Here is a 21752-nt window from a genome sequence, read left to right on the forward strand (position 1 = left end):
CCACTAGGAAAACAATGACTCAGTTTAAGCCCCTACACCTGAAAAGAGTTAAAGGGTAAGGATTGGGAGTCATGGCAGAGAGGCCTCTACATCAATGTTGTTCTTCTCATCTCCCCAAAGTAAAAAGGCAAAAGGGGTGGAGAGGGGCACATTAATACCATTACAGCATTTGTGGCACCATGAATGATATGTCTGCATATTTATTCTTCACCAGTAATTTATTCAAGAATGTTAAATGTTAGAGACCAGTTGGTGCAGAGTCACATTTAACCAGAATTTGATGAATATTTCATCTAGGGTCATTCTTGATTTAAGACCATGTAGAATTACTGGGGTTTGGCCTTGTAACAAGTAACAGTTGTGGCAACAAATCCCTCATGTAAAAATGAGAATTCCTTAAAGTGAATACTAAATAGCAAATATATATATATATATATATATATATATTTTAAATGCTTTTGTAACAGCAAGTTTTTCTAATTTTAAACCCATAAAAACAATTTCAGGACCCTTACCTATGTAACTAAGTAAGACTGGAAGGAATATTAAGCCATGGGCGGCTCCCAACAAGACCATAGCTAAATACATCCGAAAGTAAAATATCTGGAAAATTTGAGATCTGGCAAAGGCCAACACCACGATCCCTCCAAATTTTGTTAGTGTAATTCCACTGAAAACCTAAGAGGAAACAGAGAAATGTTAGAAGCAATTTATCAATGTAAACAACTGCATACCCCTTCTCCAGCCTCAAATGCACATATCCCATAGGAGTAATAATTTAAGAGTAAGAGGTCAATTTAACATTTTACTCAATGATCAAAGGCAAGGGGGCAAGAATGACGTAAGCATTTACAAACCACTGATAATCCCAACTCTCATTTAAGCCATTAGTTTTAAATCTGCCCCCTACCCTCAGTCAAAACCACCAAAGTAATGTCACAGACTGAAAGCACAGACTGATTTACTATGTATCCACCTTCAGTACTTAAGGAGCACTGGAATAGATGATATGACAGAATTGAAAGTCAAAAGAAACACAAAGCATCAATGATGTGCAGTTGCTTTGTACTAGGTATACAAGGATAAAACAGTCCTTAGTACCCAAAAGCAAAACCTAATACTGTATACTTAGGGGGTGCAGAAGAGGAGAGTAGCAAGTGATACAAACAATACAAGTCAAAACTAAGTAAGTGCACAGAAGAGTTAAAACTGGTATGAATGAATCCAGAGGGGAGAGTTTAGGGAGTACTTTATGGAAAAGGAGACACATGAAATCTTCCCTTTCTCCAACTCAATAGGCAGCAACCTAGAGTAGAGCACCCAGGCATGAGAAACGGTGTACACAGGCGTGCAGATGGGAAAAGGCAGCTGTGCTGGTATGGCCGGGGTTTTGAGTGAGGCTGCCCATGAGACAGAGACCTAGAAGGAACCTTGAGGGGCTGTCTGCTCTCCAACCCCAACGTCTGACAGATGAGGAAACTGAAACCCAGAGGTAAGAGCTGATTTGCCCAGGATCACACAAGGCATGATCAACTGAGTAGTAGTGTTGGAACTTGAACCCAAGTCCTATGACTGCATTAAAATAGGTAAAAGGAAGTGAAAGAGGCTGTGGGGTTCAATGGGAAGAACACGGAGTGGAGTCAGAAGACATGCGTCTGGCTCTCTAGGCCTCATGTTCCGCACCTGCAGAGAGATCACTTGTGAGAACCTTTCCAGTTCCTGTTTTGGGTCTTATGCCAGAACTTGGCTGGCAGAAGTGGAGAGGCAGCAAGAAGTGTTACAGATGTCACGACATCCAACGGCCTTTTTTTGTCTGTATCTTCTTTGTACCCTGTAGCATTTGACATGGGAGACACCACTCCTGCTCCAACTTCTGAGACACTGTGGCTTTATACTCGACCGTGCCTCCTCTTCCCTCATCTTCTCCACTTCCTTAAACAGGAAGGTTCCAAGGTTGTGACCAGGCCCTCTTTGCTCTACATTTTCCCCTTGGTGATCACACTCACTCCCATGGCTTCAACGATCACTTTTATACAACTAACTCCCAAATCAAAAGGGAGTAATGACCTTTTCCTGTTTGAAAATTTCTACTTTATCTCCAAATCAATTATGTTCCCATTTTACCCAAACTCTAAATAGAAAAGAATTTACCCATGAACCAGCCATCTACTGGGCACATACAATAACCTGTACCTTATGTTTTCTAGCCATAAGAATGAATTCCAAGGTTCTGTTTGAACACTGAATTATGAATTACCTTCTTTGAACCAAGCCAAGGTATCTTAGGAGCCACATCAGCCAAACTGAAGCATCTCCCGTGAGTGCTACACTGAGATTTGTTAGTGAACAAGCATTTATTAAGTGCACAGTATATTCTAGGACCTGTGCTGTGTGTTTTGGGTATAAAGGCAAAAAACAAACCCTAACTTCAAGAAGCTCATGTTGTAACATGGAAGACAACATGTAAATAAAGAGGTACAAAAGCAAATATAAATATACTAGGTGGAAGGTCATCCGAGAAGGGAAGGCACTAGCAGGTGCTGTAGTTGGCATTAGGGGCACAGAGAGTGGGACTAAACGTTTCCTGCCCTGGTTTCTTGACATCTCAGCCAACTGTCCTAAGGGCTAATCAGAATACTTACACAACTGCCCATGTGAGACAGTGCCTCCTCTGCACGTGCTGCCCGACTCCCCTTCATGCTCATGGTAAATGCTCTGGTTATGTGACTACAGAACTCCACAGAGATACCACAACTCTGCAATGAAAAACAACTTTATTGATGGGGGGCCTGAAAATGACCAGTCTTTTGTCCACACCCCTCCACTCCCCAATCTGGAGCTTAAAAGGAGGTTTCCAGAGCACCGGGTGGCAAATTTGCCCTAAGTGTCCCACTCAGTTGTTGCTGTTCTTCATCATCACCTCATACCACCACTGCTGCCAACAAAAATCACACGCCCAATATGGCATTAGGTTTGTTTTTGCTCAGGGGGCCAGTGCAGACCTCACAAGAAAACCACTGACAGCTGTGATGAAATAATGGGATTTCACAGACTCAAAGACCCACCTGGAGAGTAATCCCATTATTTCATCACATTTCATCTGAGAAAAGACTTCCAAAGACTTATTTTTTACTGTTTCATCAAGGAACACCTGTTCCTAGAAGAAACAAAGTGGGGAATGTGATGAAATAATGGGATTTCGCAGATACTCAAAGACCCACCTGGAGATTAATCTAGACTGATTAATCAAGTGAGAATGATTGACTGCTGATTAGCCTACTTCAAGTTAACTGGATTGTAATCACACCTGGCTAGCCCTTAAGAAGGTATTGTTCTCAGAAGCTAGACTGTGAATTCAACTTGAGAACACTCAAAACCAATGGATTTGGATGACACCAACCAATCAGCTTGAAGCAGTGTGTAAGGACTGCCTCTGTTCCAGACCTATTAAAAGCTTCCACAATCAGCTTGCTAGAGAGTTCCTGATTGAAGCAGGCTCATTGTGGAGGACTTGAGGAAGAATCCAACCAGGCTGGAACTCTAGGCTAGATAGGCCTTTTCTTAACTTTCTGAACTCCGTGTGAATACCTGTATGCTTTAATAAATGTTTAAAGCCCAAAGACTGGTGCTAAAGCTCCTAATTTAAGGCAATCACACAACATAGATTTTAAACATCACACAGCCAAAATAGACATGGCATACTCCAGGCTTGACTTTTCTATATGTTTTGTTCCCAACTACTAGAAACAGTGGAAGATATCAAAGTGCTTAGGTACTTTCCCCTTCTTTATTTGATCCATTTCTGAATGATAATGTTTTGCGATATTTTAATCTTATTCTGGGGCGAGCTAAACCAGTGAGGGGTGTTGGAACTCTTAGTGGGGATCTCAAATCTGTCCCCTACACTGCACCCTGCTTTTCTAAAGAGCACATAACTAGAGCTGGAACAAGCAGAAACTACTACATCTATTGTTGTATGCTGAAAGGTTTGACAACGTTAAGAATAATTCACAAACATAGCCACAGAACTGACTGGATGTGTATATGTATTCATCAATTTGCCATTGTTACACATTAATACTTCAGCAGCACCTTTATGAGAAGGAATAAAGGGTGAAAGGACAAAAAAAAGTCATATTTCCAAAGTAGCTCTTTTCAACAATCCTTCTATTGGTCAATCCTAATGTCTTAATCAATTTTCTCTAGTTACCAAGAGCAGGTAGCAGTTTTCTCCTCTTACCACTTTTCAGACTTATAAGGCATCCTTAAAAATAATCTGTGGGTACAGAGGAACACAAAACTCACCATTACCAAGTTGACCAAGGAAACAGCATTCAGACTGATGCCCCAGAGCCACATAACTCCAAACATGTTGACCAAAATCATAGCAATTGTAACACACATGATCACTGCAGACCACAGATCACAGCCTAGGAGTACTGTTGTAACCAAGAAGACTGCTCCCAGGGACACACCCAGGTTAAAGATGGTGTCATCCACGATGGTCAGGTATTGCTCATAGAAGACGTAAAAGACACTGTGTGGAGAAAACATGAAACTGTAATGATGGCATGGGTAACTTTTACTTTCTTCAGTTGTTCTTGGTTGACTACCTCTAATGCAACAAAAGAAGTACAACTTACCATTTAAAATGTGGGGCCTTTTTAATAAAGTTTTGATATAACTTCTCAATCCTCTACAAAGTTTATTTCAGAAGAAGTAAGCAAAACCTGCTAGCCTAACAGTGACTTATAGATAACCCACTGAGTTGTTCATTTTTGCAGTTTACTGATGGTTAACAGAAAGGCAGACTATTCTTACTTTAAATAAAAAGGTTTGCAGTGTTTCTCTAAGGCAATTAGGTTGAAACTTTAATCTTTTAAGAGGACTGATCTGAAACCCATTGAAAAGTTATCCAAAATATGTTTATTTGTTTTAAAGCAAACTTAACAAAAGTGCTGTGGCACAGCAGCCGAAAAAAGCCTGGCCTGGGTTGAATCCTGCCACTGATTCAAGTCGTTATGTGATCCTGGGCAGCCTCTCTACAGCCCAGACAACTCTCTAAGAAGAAGTTACAGGCAGTTACTCATCTGTATGGGGGAAGGCATTTCCACAGCGGGGGTTCTCCTTGCTAATAAAATTTAGAAGTCTGGGACCCCCCTTCCCCCAACTTAACCCACACTATTCGTGAAAAGGGCCACCCCTATCGTGCTTTGCCTGACACGTTACAGTCTAACCTGGAGCCCACCTATTGGTAAATACTGAATTGTGGCTGCCAAAGTTCCCCAGAATACCAACTTTTCTCCCAAACCACCTGCCAGAAATGAATAATTTTAAGGACCAGCCAAAGAAGGCTGGTCTGCTGCTCAGAAAGGAACCAAAGCCAATAAGCAGGAGCTTAACATGGCTTACATGCCAGTGAAGGAGGGAAGGCCTATGGCCCATAAGACAATGGACTGAGGCTGGATTTTTATTTACTTCTTAGTAAAGGCCTCAGTCTCTTCATCTGTAAAGTGGGGTTAATTTGCTACTTCACAAGGGCTGCTGCAGCAAAAGCACATAAATCTTAAAGCACTATCTATACATGTGAACTCCTATAGGGCTGTTGTGTGTGAGGGGTGTGAAGCAGAGAAGGACCTAAGGGGATATCTAGACCAATCCCCTTATTTTATACAGGAAGCAAATGAGGCTGCAAGGGGGTCACGCAGCACGAAATCTGAACACAGGCCTTTCTCATTCTGAGAAGCTCGGCCAGAGAAATGCAGTCTGTTCCTCGTTCATAAAGGCCAGGACCCCATGGAAGGAAGTTATTTTAAAAAATCAAAAGCAATCAAAACCCAGCCCTTCACATCTGTGTAACACGATGCTTTTTCAAAGCCATTCTATATGCATCATTTCATTAGATACTTGCAACAACCTAGGCCAGGTGGATAAAGTGAATATTAATATACACTCGACATTTGCCAGATGAAGAAACTCAGTCTGAGAGAGAACAAGAAACTTGCCTATCACCCAAAAGCTAGTGAGCGGCAGAATTCCTCCCATTAGCTGAACTTTGCTGCCTGTCACTCAAAGAGCAAAACAGCAACAATTCAAATACAGGGCACCCTGGATTTAGAGGTGGAAGCAGCCCTAGGGACCACCAAACTTGATCCCCTTCCTCTTTTACAAAACAGGAAACTGGGGGCCCAGAAAGGTCGAAAGACTGGATGGTCAAGTCACAAGGCAGCAGAACTAGATTCTAACCCAGGTCCTGGGACTCTCTTCAGAGGTCTTTCCACCCCATACCGTCTCCTGACACCCCAAGACAGAGTGCCTATCCCTATCAGAGGATGACTTAAGAAATGCACAAATTGTGGCTTGTGGACTGACAGAAGTCCAACCTTACCTGTATGGAAATACACGGTAGTTTTTGTCCTGGAGACCCATGCTTTCAGTGATATTAGTGGCCACCATCCTTGCTTTTCTCATGGCATCAATATAGTCAGAGGAAGTATGAAGCACAGTATGATAAGTCATAAAGTACGTGGCTCCAACCTCAGTGTCATTGTTTTTGATGTGAACGGCAGAACCGTAAGATGCATGCCCCCTGGGAGGGAAAGAGCACAGATGATCACTAGGGTAGACAAGCAGCATTCACTGCATCCTGGATGGAGAATTAGCCTGAACACTGAATAAGCCACGTCTGCCCTAAACCACTGAGTAATAAATAGGCCAAACTGTGAATTCTAAGGGTTGGAAATCCTACTGATGGAGAACCAAATGAGTGTTTAAGCATATATTCCTTCTGCAAACCAGCTTTTCCTTGTTGTTTTGGGGTTTCAGACAAGTATGAGTATTAAAATACTAACTTGGAATGTGGGGCAGCTCATGATGTTTTCTTTACCTCCAAAAAAAGCGAGGGAGGCAAGGTTAAAGACTCTGTAAAAGTTCTATTTTAGTGATAATCTAGAAGACATATATATATATATATATATATATATATATATATACATCGTTGGGTTCTAGAATGCACACACATACACATAAATATGTAAACACACACACTTTGAAAGGCAGTATGTAAAAATGGTTTTAGCAAAGGCTCTCAAACCAAGAAAAAGTTATTAAACTTTCAATGTTAAAAGTAGTAGTGGTGGTAACAATAATAGCAATAACTGCTTTCATACAGCACTTTAAAGTGTGCAGAGGATTTTATAATTATCTGTTTTTATACCCTACAAGCTGGGTGCTATTATTATTCCAAGAGTCAGCTAGGCAGGGCGGTAGATAACAATGCCAAGCCTGGAACTAGTAAGAACTGAGTTCAAATTTGGCATCAGACACATACTAGCTCTGTGGCCTTGTACAAGTAACTTAGCCTCTGTCTGCCTGTTTTCTCCTCTATAAAATGGGGATAATAATAGCACAGCTTCCCAGGGTTGTTGTGAGGCTAAAATGATTTAATATATTTGTAAAGTGTCCTGCAAATCTTAAAGCAATATATAGTTGTTGGCCATTATTCTTTTTTCTGGACAAGCAATTTTAATTTTGACTTTCTGCCTCTCATCTGCCTCATTTTTCACAGGGGATGGGCACAGGAGAATCTGAGGGGAGAGAGGAAGACCGCCACCACAAGGCTGTCTAGAAGAAAGTGCTGCTAGTCCAAGCTCTATATTGAAACTGGAGTAGAGACAGAGCAGTGGAGACTCCCAAGACCCTTTCAACGGAACTGTGAGGTCAAACCTAATTTTATAGTCATACTGGGACATTCAAATTTCTGAGACGGCAAATACCGATAGCTACAGCCCACATAAACAAAACAGCAATAATTTCTAAGAGCATAAAGGAATCCTGAAACCAAAAAATTTAAGACTCACTGAAAGAGGCCAATGGCACTCACCCTTTGCCACATTTAGGATTAGGGTTATCAGAAAGAAACATAGGCAGAAATTTCATGAAGTCTGCGCCCTGAGGTCTCCTTTTGCCCTCTGGAGTCAAAGGCCGACAACGAATACAGGAAGGGTCAACAACTAGAACCAACATCAAATAAAGCAAGGTTTAGAAGTAAAGTTTTGCAGATTTTGTTGTAAAACATTCATAAACCACAATACTGATTATATATACATGTATATGTATGCATACACACATATATAAAGCATATACATACACCCCTATTTTTTTGTTTTTCAGTCATTTTAGTCATGTCTGACTCTTCATGACCCCTTTTGGGATTTTCTTGGCAAAAATACTGGAGTGCTTTTCATTTCCTTCTTTAGCTTATTTTATAGATGAGGAAACTGAAGCAAACAGTGTTTCTGAGGCCAGATTTGAATTCAGGTCTTTCTAACTCCAGGCCAGGTATACATATATACATATACATACAAACATCCATGCATGCATATATACATATATATACAGCATACATATACACACATTCGTATACACACAACATACTTATAGTATACAAACATATAGTAGGGCCAATAAAGAAGCTGTAAGAAAATTCTCTCATCTGACTTTTATGATATGTGACATTTGTCAGTCCCATAGTATAAATTAATGTGGGTGGTATCATTAACAATAGCCATAGTAAAACAGTTTGTTGAGAGAAAACAACAGGACAGACAGAGATCTATCTACCTTCTGCTCCAGTACACAAGAAAGATGGTATAGGAGGTAGATAACTGGACTTCAATCAGGAAGATGTGAATTCTAGTCCTGCCTCAGATACTCACTGGCTGTGTGACCCTGGACAAGTCACTTGACCTCTCTCGATCCATTTCTTCATGGATAAAATGTAGGTCATAATGGCATACCTCTTAGGGTTGTTATGGGGATCCAGAGTGATAACACAAAAAGCACTTTGCAAACTTTAAGGTACTATACAAATGCTTATTATTTTTATCATCAAACCTTTAGCTAACTCTCTAAGCTTCCATGGCCTGTCTGCAACAGGGTAAACAAGCTCATTCTATCTCTAAAACTTCCATGGACTTCCATTCTTCAAAATATACCCTTCTACCTTGCTACTGGAAAGGACCTCAAATGCTAGTTATCAGAAGTTTAATCTCTAGGTTGTTGGGTTTTTTTAAAAAAAACTATGGGTATCTAACAATGCCCCAATTCTTTTTTTTTTTTTTTAAATGAGGCAATTGGGGTTAAGTGACTTGCCCAGAGTCACACAGCTAGTAAGTGTCAAGTGTCTGAGGCTGCTTTTGAACTCATGTCCTCCTAGGTTCATCCAGGGCTGGGCCCGATTAATTCTTAAAACAGACAAAAGGGGACAGTGAAAAGAAAACTGGAAAGGAGCCTAAAGAGAGACTTGCTTGGGCCTTCAGGTGGTCATGCTGACCATCAGCCCTGCCACTCACTACTCTTTCAGACTGGACAATGCCCTGCACAACTTTACCATTTCAGTTCTGGAACTCACCCTCTTGGGGTCCCCACCCTGTCCTGACTGGCCAGTACCTGTATGTCTGGGTGGTCCCAGCCATGTTCCACATTACTCCCTATGTATCCATCTGCCACCTGCTCTGGTACCACAGGCAGCTCCTTCATCCCTCTCCCCTTCCCCACTCCCTTCCTGTTCCAGCTTGAAATAGCAAAAGAAATGGGACCTGTAATTTCCAGGACCTGTGATCCCCACTGGTATATGGCACTAAATAAGGGGCGTCCTCTACCAATGCAGGTCAGTGCCTGAAATTTATGGTCTTATATTTACAGAACACTGACAGGTTGGGGGCAGCTAGGTGGTGCAGTGGATAAAGCACCGGCCCTGGATTCAGGAATACCTGAGTTCAAATCCGGCCTCCGACACTTGACACTTACTAGCTGTATGACCTTGGGCAAGTCACTTAACCCCCATTGCCCCGCAAAACAAACAAACAAACAAACAGAACACTGACAGGTTAAAATATTTACCAAGGATCATAAATGCTAAATCTCTGGAAAAATAATCTAATCTAATTAATACCATCCCACTACTGGAAAGAGGATGCTAATGTGGTGGCTTCCCTCATTAGCCATGTGACTTTCCAAACCCAAATACCTTATCCTTGGCCACCATTTCCCTCCATGTGCTCTCTCCCCCATTAGACTATAAGCTTCTTGAGGGTAGGCACAGTTTCACTTTCACACCTAGACACTAAGCACTAACATAGTGTTGAGCACATAGTTACACTTACTGAATGCTTTTTCATTCATTCATTTATAGGGTCCTAGATTTAGAGCTAAAAGGGATCTTAAAGGTATATTAGACTGACCTTCCTCATACTACACACAACTAAGGAAATGGAGGTTGAGAAAGGTTAAATGACTTGCCCTAAAATCACACAGAAAGTAAACGTGGCAGAATCAGGCCCTAAATCCACATTCTGATTCCAAAATATGGAACCTTTTACTGCCATAACATGTCTCCTGGCAAGTTAAGCAGCATTCCAAGAAATAAGGAATTTTCTCTTCTTCTTTCAAAACAAAGGAACAAATCAGTTGTTTCTAAAGTGTCAGTTTGGCCTATGATCCATTGAAGAAGGCTGTTTGGGATGGCAATTGAGAAGTAAGCCATAATTGTCTAATTTTAGCCCATGAAATATTAAAATATCTCCAAAGAAATGACACAGGAAATTAGAAACTGGTTGAAAGCTGTCACTCTAAGCCAGTTAAATTTTAGTAGGTTATACGAAACTTTTCATTTAATAAAAATAGCAAAATTAAAAAATTTCAAGATGAAGACTTTGAGAGGGTCTTACCTGACGCATTACAAAACTGGTCTGTCATATTATAAATCCGGCAGCAGGAAGACTGGGGTTTAATCCAATCAAAATAATCATCAATCCAGGAAGAGGGAGCAAAGCCTATCTTTGTGCTATGGGACACAAGACAAATTAATGGCTAAGATGACTAAACATTATTTTATCACTTACTTAAAAATCAATTTAGGGCTAAATTAACTGCCTAAAGTTCTGGTCAATGACAGCTGAAACAGAACACACAATTTGCCTTCTAATTACCCAAGCAAATGAATTTTTCACTAGAAAGTGTTTCAGGTTTGTTCTATCACAGTGATAGAGAACAATGCAGTACTTACTAATTGTCTAGTTCTGCAGCATTAAAAATTTGCTGCACAAGCGAATTGTTGTTACAGCCCATTCCACCACACACCATGTTCTGCCCTTCTAGAGAGGTATAGTCATGTCCTTCTTCTACCACAAAATACACAGGAGGACCTGCATGTAGGTACTGGTTCAGAGACTTGAAATAATCCAGTACATAAGAGTCCTTTAAAAAAAAAAATGACCACACAACAGATTAAAGTAGAGAAGAGGCAAGGTAAAACTCAGGTAAGAATCATTAAACAATCACATGAATCCTGCAAAATCATAATGATCAAACAGTGCCAAACAAGAGATGAGAAGCCACCCCACTCCCAAACTTTTTTGCAGAAGTCATGGATTATGGATGTGGGGAACATATTTTTTAAATAATGTTAGTTTTGCTGTACTAAGGGATGACTCTCCAAGAAGGGAAGGATACATGAGAAATGTAAGTGATGTGACATCATCTAGAAATTGTTTGATACTAAGAGATATCAATAAAAATGTTTTCTAGAAAAAGAATTTTTTTTTCTTTAAAAAAAAAAACAAGGTCATCAGGAAGCTGTTGAATGAAGACTCCTTTGGCAAAGATGCTTGAGAAAAATGGGAAGAACATCTTATCAACATTCAAGTTATATGTTCCTCCTATAAGTCTTGCTATAAGCTGACAAACTGGTTGCCCATGCTGTTTCCAGGTCTAAGGGAAAAGCTATAGTGAATAATGGGGGTAATCCATGTTTGCAGATCTTCAGAGTGACACCCTTAACACTTGTGAAGGCAGCCTGTAATTGTATTTATCAGTTGGCATTTTCCCTCTGTATAAATTTTCTTGGTTAACCAATTGAATCATGTCAAAATAAAACAAATCTTACTTCGGGCATTGAAAGAGACTGATCCAAGCCAATTTCCACTTTGTTGAGAACTGCTATACTGAATGATAGAATACCCACAAATACAGATATCTGTAAGAGAAAAAAAAAGGAGTGGTAAGCACAGTCTCTCCACAATTAAAAAAACTCAAAAAATAAGATCTGAACTGAAGAACTGGACTTTCCTATAGGAGAAGTCAATGTCTAAAGGTCATGTAATGACTATGTATTTCTATCTGATGCCCGGAACAATCACAAATGCACCACAGTCAAGTGTCATCAGAAAGGCTAGAAATTTAACAGGTTCTTGTTTATACTTGTGGGAAGCTACAAGCCTGGAAAGATAGGCTTAATATCAGCCATTCATTGCCAGAAGTGTCCAATTTCTTACAAGGCATTTGTTTTGATTACATGGTAGCAAGTCTCTATTAGAAGAGGAAAAGGGAAAAACAAACATCTGCAGAAGGCCATACCACAAGAGGCCGCATCCAGTCCTTCAGCAGAAGTGGAGAGAAGGCATTTTTGAAAAACTGGAACAAACAGCTCTCTGATGGCTGGGGGCTGGTTCTGTCTTCAGCTATTCTGACACAACACAGAATGTCCAATTTATTTTTCTGATTGGATGAAAAGAAAGAAGCCACCATAAGAACATTATCTGTTTACTGTCATTTAGAGAGAGATAAATGAGGCTCATTTACCACAATTAGTTACCTTACCTCTTGACGCTTAATGTCCAGTCCCAAGAGACTCACAAAACAAGTAATTTGAAGGAGGAAGTCAATGAAAACAGCCATTCCAGCAAACAGAGAAAAGGTTCGAACAGCTGGCATGGTCGACAACCCCCCTATGGGACAACAGGAAAGGAGAATGGTCATTCTTGTCCCACATGTATATTAGCTTTACAATGAACCAGTTACTTGCCATTTCTGATATGACTATGGCAAATGAGCCTGACATAGCAATAAGAAAGTTCCCCCAAGAAGTGAGAAAGATGCTAAGATTAAGAAAAGAGTGTTTGGGGGCGTGAGGGGCAGATTTTATTAAGCTCACTGTGCCTATATTTCAATTCAAAAAGAGGCCTGGTCTTTACCATTTTGTACTAGCTCAATTTTATTCCTGTATAGTCATAGGAAGAAATACCTTCCAATTTTGATTTGGGTGCTTCTACACAAGAATCTTATTTTTAAATGATTGGGAAAGTTTCACTTACATTTGGGGAGTCAAGCAAAAAGCAGTAGACCAAACATGTATAGAACTCTCCCAGTGCTAGAGTCAGCAAACATTGTGACACAAGCTTGCTCAGTTGGGTTTTTTGTTTGTTTTTTTGTGCATACTCTCAGTAACAGTGGACTGAGAAAGTTTGTTTAAAGGAGGTGAAAAGTAGTATCAACACAATCATGTGGTCAGTGGACTACTTCCCCTATTTAACTCAGTCCAGTAAAAAGCTGGATGACCTTGAGCAAGGTGCTCTGAAAGGCTCTGAAATGTTTGTATAAAGAGGCTCATAATAGGGGTGGTCAATGGGGAATACACTTTGTAAATGTCAAAATGCCACAAAAATGTATTGTAAGATATTTGTTACAAGTGGGAGAAGGGCATGCTTTACATAGAATATCCCTCTAATCCCCAAACTTAAGCATCATATCGTGAGCATAACTACAAAGAAAGGAAGATAATTCTTTTGAAACCCACCTCCCACCCCAATCACAATAAAGTATTCTGATGACATGATGAATATTACAAGGAGGCAAAAAGAGGGGCATTCAGATGCCTGATTGCCCAGGCTCAATATAAACAAGGGCAGAGCTATGTGAGAAGTAATTACCTAAGAAAAAGGCTACAGTCTCTGAAAATGATGACAGGAACATGCTTGGAGCCACTTCCCCCAGGATCCTGCCCAGTTGTTTATCCAGCGTTTCCCCTTGAAGGCGTTCATCTCTCTGAAAGATGAAAGAAGATCTTTTCTCCCCAATTGACTACAATGTCTTTCTCCACAACTCCCTAAAGAGACATTGCCGACTTTTAAAAGAATGAAAAAATCCTTAATTTTAATTCAAGATGAGGATTTAAAAGTCTAAATTTCCTCCCCTTCCCAAGAGAATATTAATAGTAATTCAACCCAAGAGGTTCCTGGAGACCCTGCCCCCTTAGTACACAGATAAGAAAAAACAAGAAGGAAGTTATAGGATCACCAAAGTAAAACAGGAAGGGCCTCAGAAACCAATCAGTTCAACCCCTTCATTTGACACAAGAAACCAAGGCCCAGAGAAGTGAGATGACCAGAGATTACATGGGTATTTAAAGCATCATTGGGATCTGAGCCTATTATTGGATCCAACCAGGATCTGGACAAGAAGAAAGGAAATAGGACCAAAGTCTCCAACCTCTATAGCAAGCATGCCTCCCTTATTCTCTCTCCTGTGACCATTCTTAAAATCACATGCAGTTTACATGTATTATTTTATTTCACAATTATCTGGGTATATATAATATGCTCTGTGGATTTCAGGAGGCAAAGGCTTCTTAACTAAACATTTATCTTCCACTGTGCTTTGCACACTGTGAGTGCTTAAAAAACATTTGCTAAATCAACCCTGTGATGATGCATCATTATATAACATTTCTACCTCAAGCTTCTTTATCTTGGATACCACGAGAGATTTCGGGCAAAGAGTATGTCATATTGGCCACTGGCTAGAAAACAATCTTTGTAACAAAGGTTTATTTTATATTAAGGCAGAGACAGTGTGGTAAATTGGACAGACTGACTGAACCTGAAGTTTCAAAGACCTAGTTCCAAATACCGCCTCGGACACTTAGGATCTGAGTGACCAAGGGACAGTTATAATTTACATCTGAGCCCTGGTTTCCTGATCCGTAAAGTCTGACTAATGCCTATCACATCTATTTCAAATGACTCAAATGAGATAACATGCAAACTTTAAAATGTGTTATTATCGTTGACCCCTTTCTTCGGTGCTAACGAACCCACACTAGCAACCATTAGAGTGTCCAGATAGAGTAGAATTTACAGACATATAATGAAAAGACAGTAAGTTTCGATTAAGGCATTTTTCTTCTTTTCAATGTGTTTTCAAATAACTTCAAAAATGGAACCAAATGGCAAGATTGGTATGTATGGGTATACCTGCAAGGTCTGAACCAGAATAAAGATGTTGTCTACTCCAACTGCAAGCACCAGGAATGGGATGACTTCAATGACAATCAGGGTGAGGGGAATTCCAATATAGCTGAAGAAACCTAGGGAACACACTACTGAACTGAGCACTATCAGAATACCAGCAATGCCCAGGGATATTTTAGAATCGACCTGAAAACATTAATAAAAGAATGATTAGTTTAGTTTTTGCTGTGTCATACTGGACAAACCCAAGTAAGGAAGATTTCAATGAATATACAAGTCCTCTACCAGTGGTAGATGGGAAATGTTAGGTCTCCCCCAGCAACAATTATATTTTACAACAGTATAAGCTGGGATTGTAAAGAGATACCTCTGTAAGTTTCCTTGTTTATAAATGCACAATTTACATATAGCCCAATTAAAAAAAAAATACCATAATGAATAAAGAGAAGTGATGTAACAAAGAACTTTGTTCTTTACAAATATGAAACTAAATTTATCTGCTTTAAATATAAAGATTAATGTATAAAAGATACCATAGAAGATTTAAAAGTCTCAACAATATTAAGGACTATATGAAAACTCAATGATATCACGTATCAGAAAGCTACTACAGTTTTTTATTTCAATGAATACACTAGTCTACATCTATTAGTGATAGACAGGAAATATATTTGGTTTCCACCTCTCATAAATATTAAGAACTATATGAAAATGATATCACATACCAGAAACCTACGACAACTTTTGATGTGTCCTAGGGCGATGGAAATATATAAAAACATGACAGCATAGCTAATTAGAACAGTGACAACATCCCCATTACTTTCACGATTTATCTCATCTTCAATACTTCGTTCAGCAGAGAAAGAAATAGTCAGGTTGGGATTTTTGTAGTTTTTTACAAAGCTGATAAATCTAAAAAGTAAATAAAAAACAGCAAAGAAAAGATTCTTAGGATTATTGATTTAGAACTAGAAAGAGACCCTACAGGTCATTTAATCTAACCCCTTCATTTTACAGATCAAGAACCTGAAAAACCACAAAGATGAAGCCTAAGATCTTACTACCTTACAGATAGTAGTACTAAGTGACGGAGCTAAGATTTAAATACAGGTTCTAGGTACTCCAAATCTACGCCTCTTTCCATTATACGAACATAACGTCTAAACTTTCTTCCATACTAGGTTGTGGACTTGGTCAGTTTCTGGTCATTTAAAAAACATATTCAAAAACAGTTCAATCGGATTGCTTAAAAAAATAAAAAGCTTTCCCTCTTAGATAGTAAAAGATGGAATTTTAAAGTCTGCTATGTTGGGAGAAAAAAAAGGATATAAAAGTTTAGAATAGGTCATCATTTTCAACAAGAATTTAGAACTTCAAGTGTAGATTTTTACCCTCCAGTCTACATAATAGCACCAAGTAAAGAAAAAGAAAGAGGATCTAAAGTTATCTGATCACTAAGAAATACTGAGAATAGCAAACTAACTGTTCAAAGATACAAGGAGCTTACTTAAACTTGGCAAGAAACTTACTCCTTTTCCCAGGCTTGGGCTCTCTGTAGCTTTTCAGTGTTGTTGTAGTAATTATTGACAGGAAGGGTAATCACAAGAGCAGTAGCATTATTATAGTTTTGATCTATAAAAAAAACACACAGTAATACAAAGATTACAAGCTTGAAGCTGAGGAGACTCCTAACAAGAGAGCTCATAACCTAGTGAAATAACCAAAGCAGTTTACTGGCAATAATTCCTATGTATCAAGAATGGGACAATTTGCTAGATAAGTCTAGAGTTCAGCTTATGAATTAAGACTCACCTACCCCAAAGGAGCCAAGTTCTCATTTAGCAGACAAGTATTTAAGACTGCAGGTCAATCTTTCCTCACTCACATGGGGATGCCCAAGAACTATTATTGGCTGCCTCCCTCTGCAGAGGAAAACCCTGTCAAACCTCTTGTAATTAAACCCCAGGTGCTAAAGATGCCATGACCTTCATTGTACCACTGCACACGGGGCAATCTGCTTTGATGTGCTATGGGAACTAGCAAAGAGGAAATTAAAGCTGTAGTTTCTGTACTTAAAAGCCTTGAGTGGCATCCATATGGCTGAATTTCTTAGCCAACCAACTCAGAAAAAGAAGCTAACCTTACTGTTTCAGTGCTGAAGCAAAACATACTTCCTGAAAGAGACTATGGAAGCTAAGGACTACAATCTCCCTCTATTGGGTCTTATAAACATGTGAAGTTTTAAAAGAATCTAATTCATAACTGGAAAAGAGAACGAGGAGGAATGGACAGATCGTAAAGTTATAGTGACATTTTATGTGCTGATATTCATTTTAACACAAGTAACTGCAAAACAGGTTGGTTGTGCTGATGTAACAATAATAATGTTAATAATAACTCAAGTTAAAGAAAAAATAAAACATATGCCTTGAATTCATGAAACAAGAAATTAAGCTTTGATATCCTAAATTAATAGCTGCCTTTGGGATCAACCTGATATAATTTAATCCCCCACAGGAAAGTGCTTACCATCGTAGCCTCCTAAGACAAGCCAAGGGAAAATAGGCCCACCAAATGTTCCCAAACAAGAATCATGAAGCTCACTTGTATCATTCAGAGAAGCAGGCGCCCTGACAAAAATACCCAAAAACAATTGTTATCCATTTGAACAAGGAGAGAAGCCAGGGTAAAGTCACAGGCAACACACACGTGGGGTTATGAATTAAATGAGCCCGAGGAAGACAGATATGTCCTCAATTTTGTAAATATAACATTCAGATTATGCAAACAAGTATGTAAATGCTGAGGAAATAAATGTTCCATTGTTAAGCCCTTGCCATAGCAAAGTGGCCTCTACTTGAACATTTGGAAAATACTGGTGGCATGAAATTGAGTTGTTTCTTTGAATGGCAAAAAGCTTCTGAAGGAGCTTTCTGGAGTAAACTCAAAACCAGCATTCACTATTTCAGCTCTAATTTCAGTGAAGGCTCTCAGGTACCAAGTAATCAGAAGCAAGCCTTGAGGTAAGTAGCCAAGGGACCTCAAAGGGCAACAACTGGCATTGATGGGGGTTTGAAAGTTCACAGAGCACTTTATAAACATGAGGTCCTACAGGTTTTTCATACCCATTTAACAGAGGTAGGAAGAAGATTGGTTTGAACCAATGTCACACACAACTGGTACTGGGGGTGGCATGCAGACCTTGGACTCTCCTCAAAGTGTTCTTTGTACTTGCAGAGCCAACTGTCTGCACTACTTCACCATATGTGATAAAGGACTTTGAAAATTCAAAGCAATAGGGCACGTACTAAGACATCCCAGGCATGTTAGTAGGCACAACCAAAGCTAAGAGAATAAAGCTTTCAGAAAGATGTATGCTTGCATTATCTTTTTAAGATTAGCACTTTCTTGAAAACAAGGTGAATAAAGTTGGAATTCACTGAGAAACCCAAGGTGCATACACACACACACTCTCAAAAATCTCAATCTCTCTCTCTTGCTTCAGTACAAAAAATACAGAAATACTTTCAGCAAAATGTGACCAAATCTTATAACTAAGTTCTTGGGAGACATTTCTAAGCAGCGACACATTCAGAGATAACCAGACATATGTTTCCTTATTTCATGTTTCATCATATAATAACTATAATGACTCAAGAAGCAGTTTTCAGAGTCATCTGGTAAATTGGAACTCTTTCCTTCACCCCATGAGTTCAAATATCAAGTTTATCTATCTTACAGATTACCAGGCAACGTCTAGCATCTCTCTGGCATATTCCATATCTGGAAACCTCTTTGAAAAGCTGACCCAACAAGTTCTTATGTACTCATTTGATATCACTAGCTGTCTTTTTTACTTACCGAAGAATTAAAAGGAGCCACTTCTTTAAGACAGGTCATTTCTAGAGCCAATTCATTCCTTTTGCTCCTTTAAAAACTAACCCAACAATTCACTGTACTAATAGACTCATCTGACCCCACTAGACCTTCTTACTTAAAAGGGCCTAAAAAGCGTTTACTTCTTAAAAGTCATTTTCTCATGCTAATTCACCGGGCTGAAAAACTGTCTCAACAATTCTCTGTATTTATGTACTCACTGGACACTTCTATACATCCTCTATACTTAAAAGGGTCTGAAAAGCTGTCATTATTTTTTTGAGACTGAGTCTCCCTGTGTTAGAACTCAGGTTCAAAGTGCAGCAGCTACTCATGGCCCAATCCCAATACTACCTATCACGGAAGCTTTATCAGGCTGTTTTCCTAACCTGGGCTGGTTCACTTCTCCTTTGGCAGCCCAGTCATCCTGCTCCTCAGAGGATTCTCCATATTCTTCTCAGGCCTACTGTGGACACTAGATTGGCTTTGGCCTCACAGCAGCTCAGAACTCCTAAGCTCAAGCCAACCATGGTTCTCAGCCTCCTCAGCAGCAAGGACTATAGACATGCACCAAAATGCCTAGGATACTTCTCAAAAACAGTCATTTTCTCAGAGACCAATTCACTCACACCCAATTCACCCTCCTTACCGTGTACAGTATAAGAAGTGGGTGTGATAATCTGCATGGACAAAGAAGTCGTCTTTTTTTTCATGGTCCAAAACAGAATGGCTGTTCTGGAAGTAATTTAGTACACTCAGAATGGTACAGTTGTTGTTGTAAGGAGATAAGGGGGCGAAACAGATGTCCTGAAGCATCACTGTTTCATTATTGTAAGAAGCAGTAATGTGCTCAATGGCTATCTGTAAGTCTAGCACCTGGAAGAACAGAATCACATTTACATTAGATAATTAAGTAACAGTTGACTAACATTTTGATAATTTGTAAGAATCAAAAGATGGAAAGCATAAGTTCCCCTAGTTTAGAGGTTCTTAAAACGTTTTTACAATGGATATCTTGGGCAGTCTGGTGAAACCTACACACCCTTTTTTCACAAAATGTTTTTAAATTCATATAATAAAACACATAGGATTACAAAGAATTGCAAAATTATATTGAAATACTATTATCGAAATGTAAAAAAACAAAACACAGAACCCCTGCCTCAATCTATAAGATGAGAATTATAGTTGAAGCAGAATTCTCCCAAGTATGCAAACCAAGGCCCAGAGTATTCCTTGAAATATGGAAAATTAGACTGTCTTCCTGGACTTCACATTTTAAAGAATCATAAAAGTGGCTATTCTAAGGTAAGGACCAAATGGCTGAAGGTACACAGTTCCTCAGAGAAGCAAAAAATTAGAGAAGATGGCATCAGCAAAAATAAGGAAACACCCATCAGCCCTTAAGAAAAACAACAACCAGGGCAGCTAGATGGTGCAGTGGATAGAGCACCGGCCCTGGATTCGGGAGGACCTGAGTTCAAATCCAGCCTCAGACGTTTAACACTTACTAGCTGCGTGACCCTGGGCAAGTCACTTAACCCTAATTGCCTCACAAAAAAAAAAGAAAGAAAGAAAAGAAAAGAAAAACAATAACCACCTCTTCTGACACTGTCAAACCTTCCAAAACCACCTGGGGCAAGGAAGTGCGGAACTTTTACCAACAACCTGTTCTTCTGGGTCCTTGTCCTTGCTAATGCAGATAAAAGTATGCACAGACATAATTTGTATTCAACAAGGTAGGAAAGGGGGAAGTGTTAAACTAAACATCCTACTTTCTGAAATAAGGCTTTACACTTTTCTGCTGCCATCTCCTTTGAAGCTTTATAACGCCTTTTTCTAAGAGATCAGACTTGCTAGTACCTCGCCCCCCCAAAAAAAATTACTTTGTATTTACCTATTTTATGTTCATATCTACTTCTGTATATAAATTTTTGTTCTGTCCCCAAGACAGGGGGAGCCACACAACTTTTATCTCTATATCCCTAGAGCCTAGAACAGTGCCTGGCACACAGTACATGTTTCAAAAGGGCTGCTTTAATCTGATGGCATTTATAATCAGGACTCATGTTTGAGAAGATTAAAAAAAATGGAACTGTATAAAAGGGAATTGGATGATTCATCCACAGGTACAGTGTAGTACAGGATAGTTTGGGATGGTTTTTAAAACCCTCCTGAAAAGGTGGGTGACATCTCTGATTAAATACAGGAAAAGCTAAAAACCAAGGATTTCAGGACAATTGCTACCAACATGATCAATATGAAATAAGCTTCCTTCCTAATAAGTTTTAGAAGGCTCATCACTTTAAGAAGCTATTTAAACTAGTGACCAAAAAAAAAAGGAAATTAATCATTGAGAAAATTCATGTGATGTTTTAGTAAATAAGTTCTTTGGGGGGGAGGGGGGGAGGCAATTGGGGTTAAGTGACTTGCCCAGGGTCACACAGCTACTAAGTGTTAAGTGTCTGAGGCTGGATTTGAACTCAGGTTCTCCTGACTCCAGGGACAGTACTCTATCTACTGTGCCACCTAGCTGCCCCAGTAAATAAATTCTTGATGAAGAAGGAATCACTGATAAAGTCTCCCCTTGTTCAGATACATTTTCCCATGCAATCTCAATAAAAAGGCAAGTTGGAGCACAAGAAGTACCTTAGAGTGGGAGCCACCATAAAACTCTACTGACTTTTTAAATCACTGAGTAGAAAGGACATATGTTTACTTGAGAATCTGGAAACATGAGAATGTCTTTGCTAATGCATGAGTAGGGCTGGACTGCCATGCTTT

General features: G+C 39.4%; 1 protein-coding gene across 2 annotated transcripts in view; it reads right to left on the reverse strand.

Moving 5' to 3' along the window:
- The window catches only part of NPC1 (NPC intracellular cholesterol transporter 1), a 61234-nt gene that overhangs the window by 628 nt on the left and 38854 nt on the right, over nucleotides 1–21752 (reverse strand). For both annotated transcript variants that reach the window (XM_043988370.1, XM_043988362.1), the window contains exons 9-24: nucleotides 19618–19844; nucleotides 17622–17722; nucleotides 16622–16724; nucleotides 15815–16004; nucleotides 15093–15275; nucleotides 13770–13884; nucleotides 12661–12788; nucleotides 12418–12558; nucleotides 11948–12037; nucleotides 11069–11259; nucleotides 10731–10846; nucleotides 7883–8012; nucleotides 6389–6589; nucleotides 4306–4537; nucleotides 2643–2756; nucleotides 516–678 (exon numbers count right to left, since the gene is read on the reverse strand). In XM_043988370.1, the coding sequence (XP_043844305.1) occupies nucleotides 516–678; nucleotides 2643–2756; nucleotides 4306–4537; nucleotides 6389–6589; nucleotides 7883–8012; nucleotides 10731–10846; nucleotides 11069–11259; nucleotides 11948–12037; nucleotides 12418–12558; nucleotides 12661–12788; nucleotides 13770–13884; nucleotides 15093–15275; nucleotides 15815–16004; nucleotides 16622–16724; nucleotides 17622–17722; nucleotides 19618–19844 (2425 nt within the window). The remainder of the gene's footprint in view (nucleotides 1–515; nucleotides 679–2642; nucleotides 2757–4305; nucleotides 4538–6388; nucleotides 6590–7882; nucleotides 8013–10730; nucleotides 10847–11068; nucleotides 11260–11947; nucleotides 12038–12417; nucleotides 12559–12660; nucleotides 12789–13769; nucleotides 13885–15092; nucleotides 15276–15814; nucleotides 16005–16621; nucleotides 16725–17621; nucleotides 17723–19617; nucleotides 19845–21752) is intronic.

The sequence above is a fragment of the Dromiciops gliroides genome, chromosome 1 (assembly GCF_019393635.1).
Source record: "Dromiciops gliroides isolate mDroGli1 chromosome 1, mDroGli1.pri, whole genome shotgun sequence".
In the NCBI taxonomy this organism is placed as follows: Eukaryota; Metazoa; Chordata; class Mammalia; order Microbiotheria; family Microbiotheriidae; genus Dromiciops; species Dromiciops gliroides.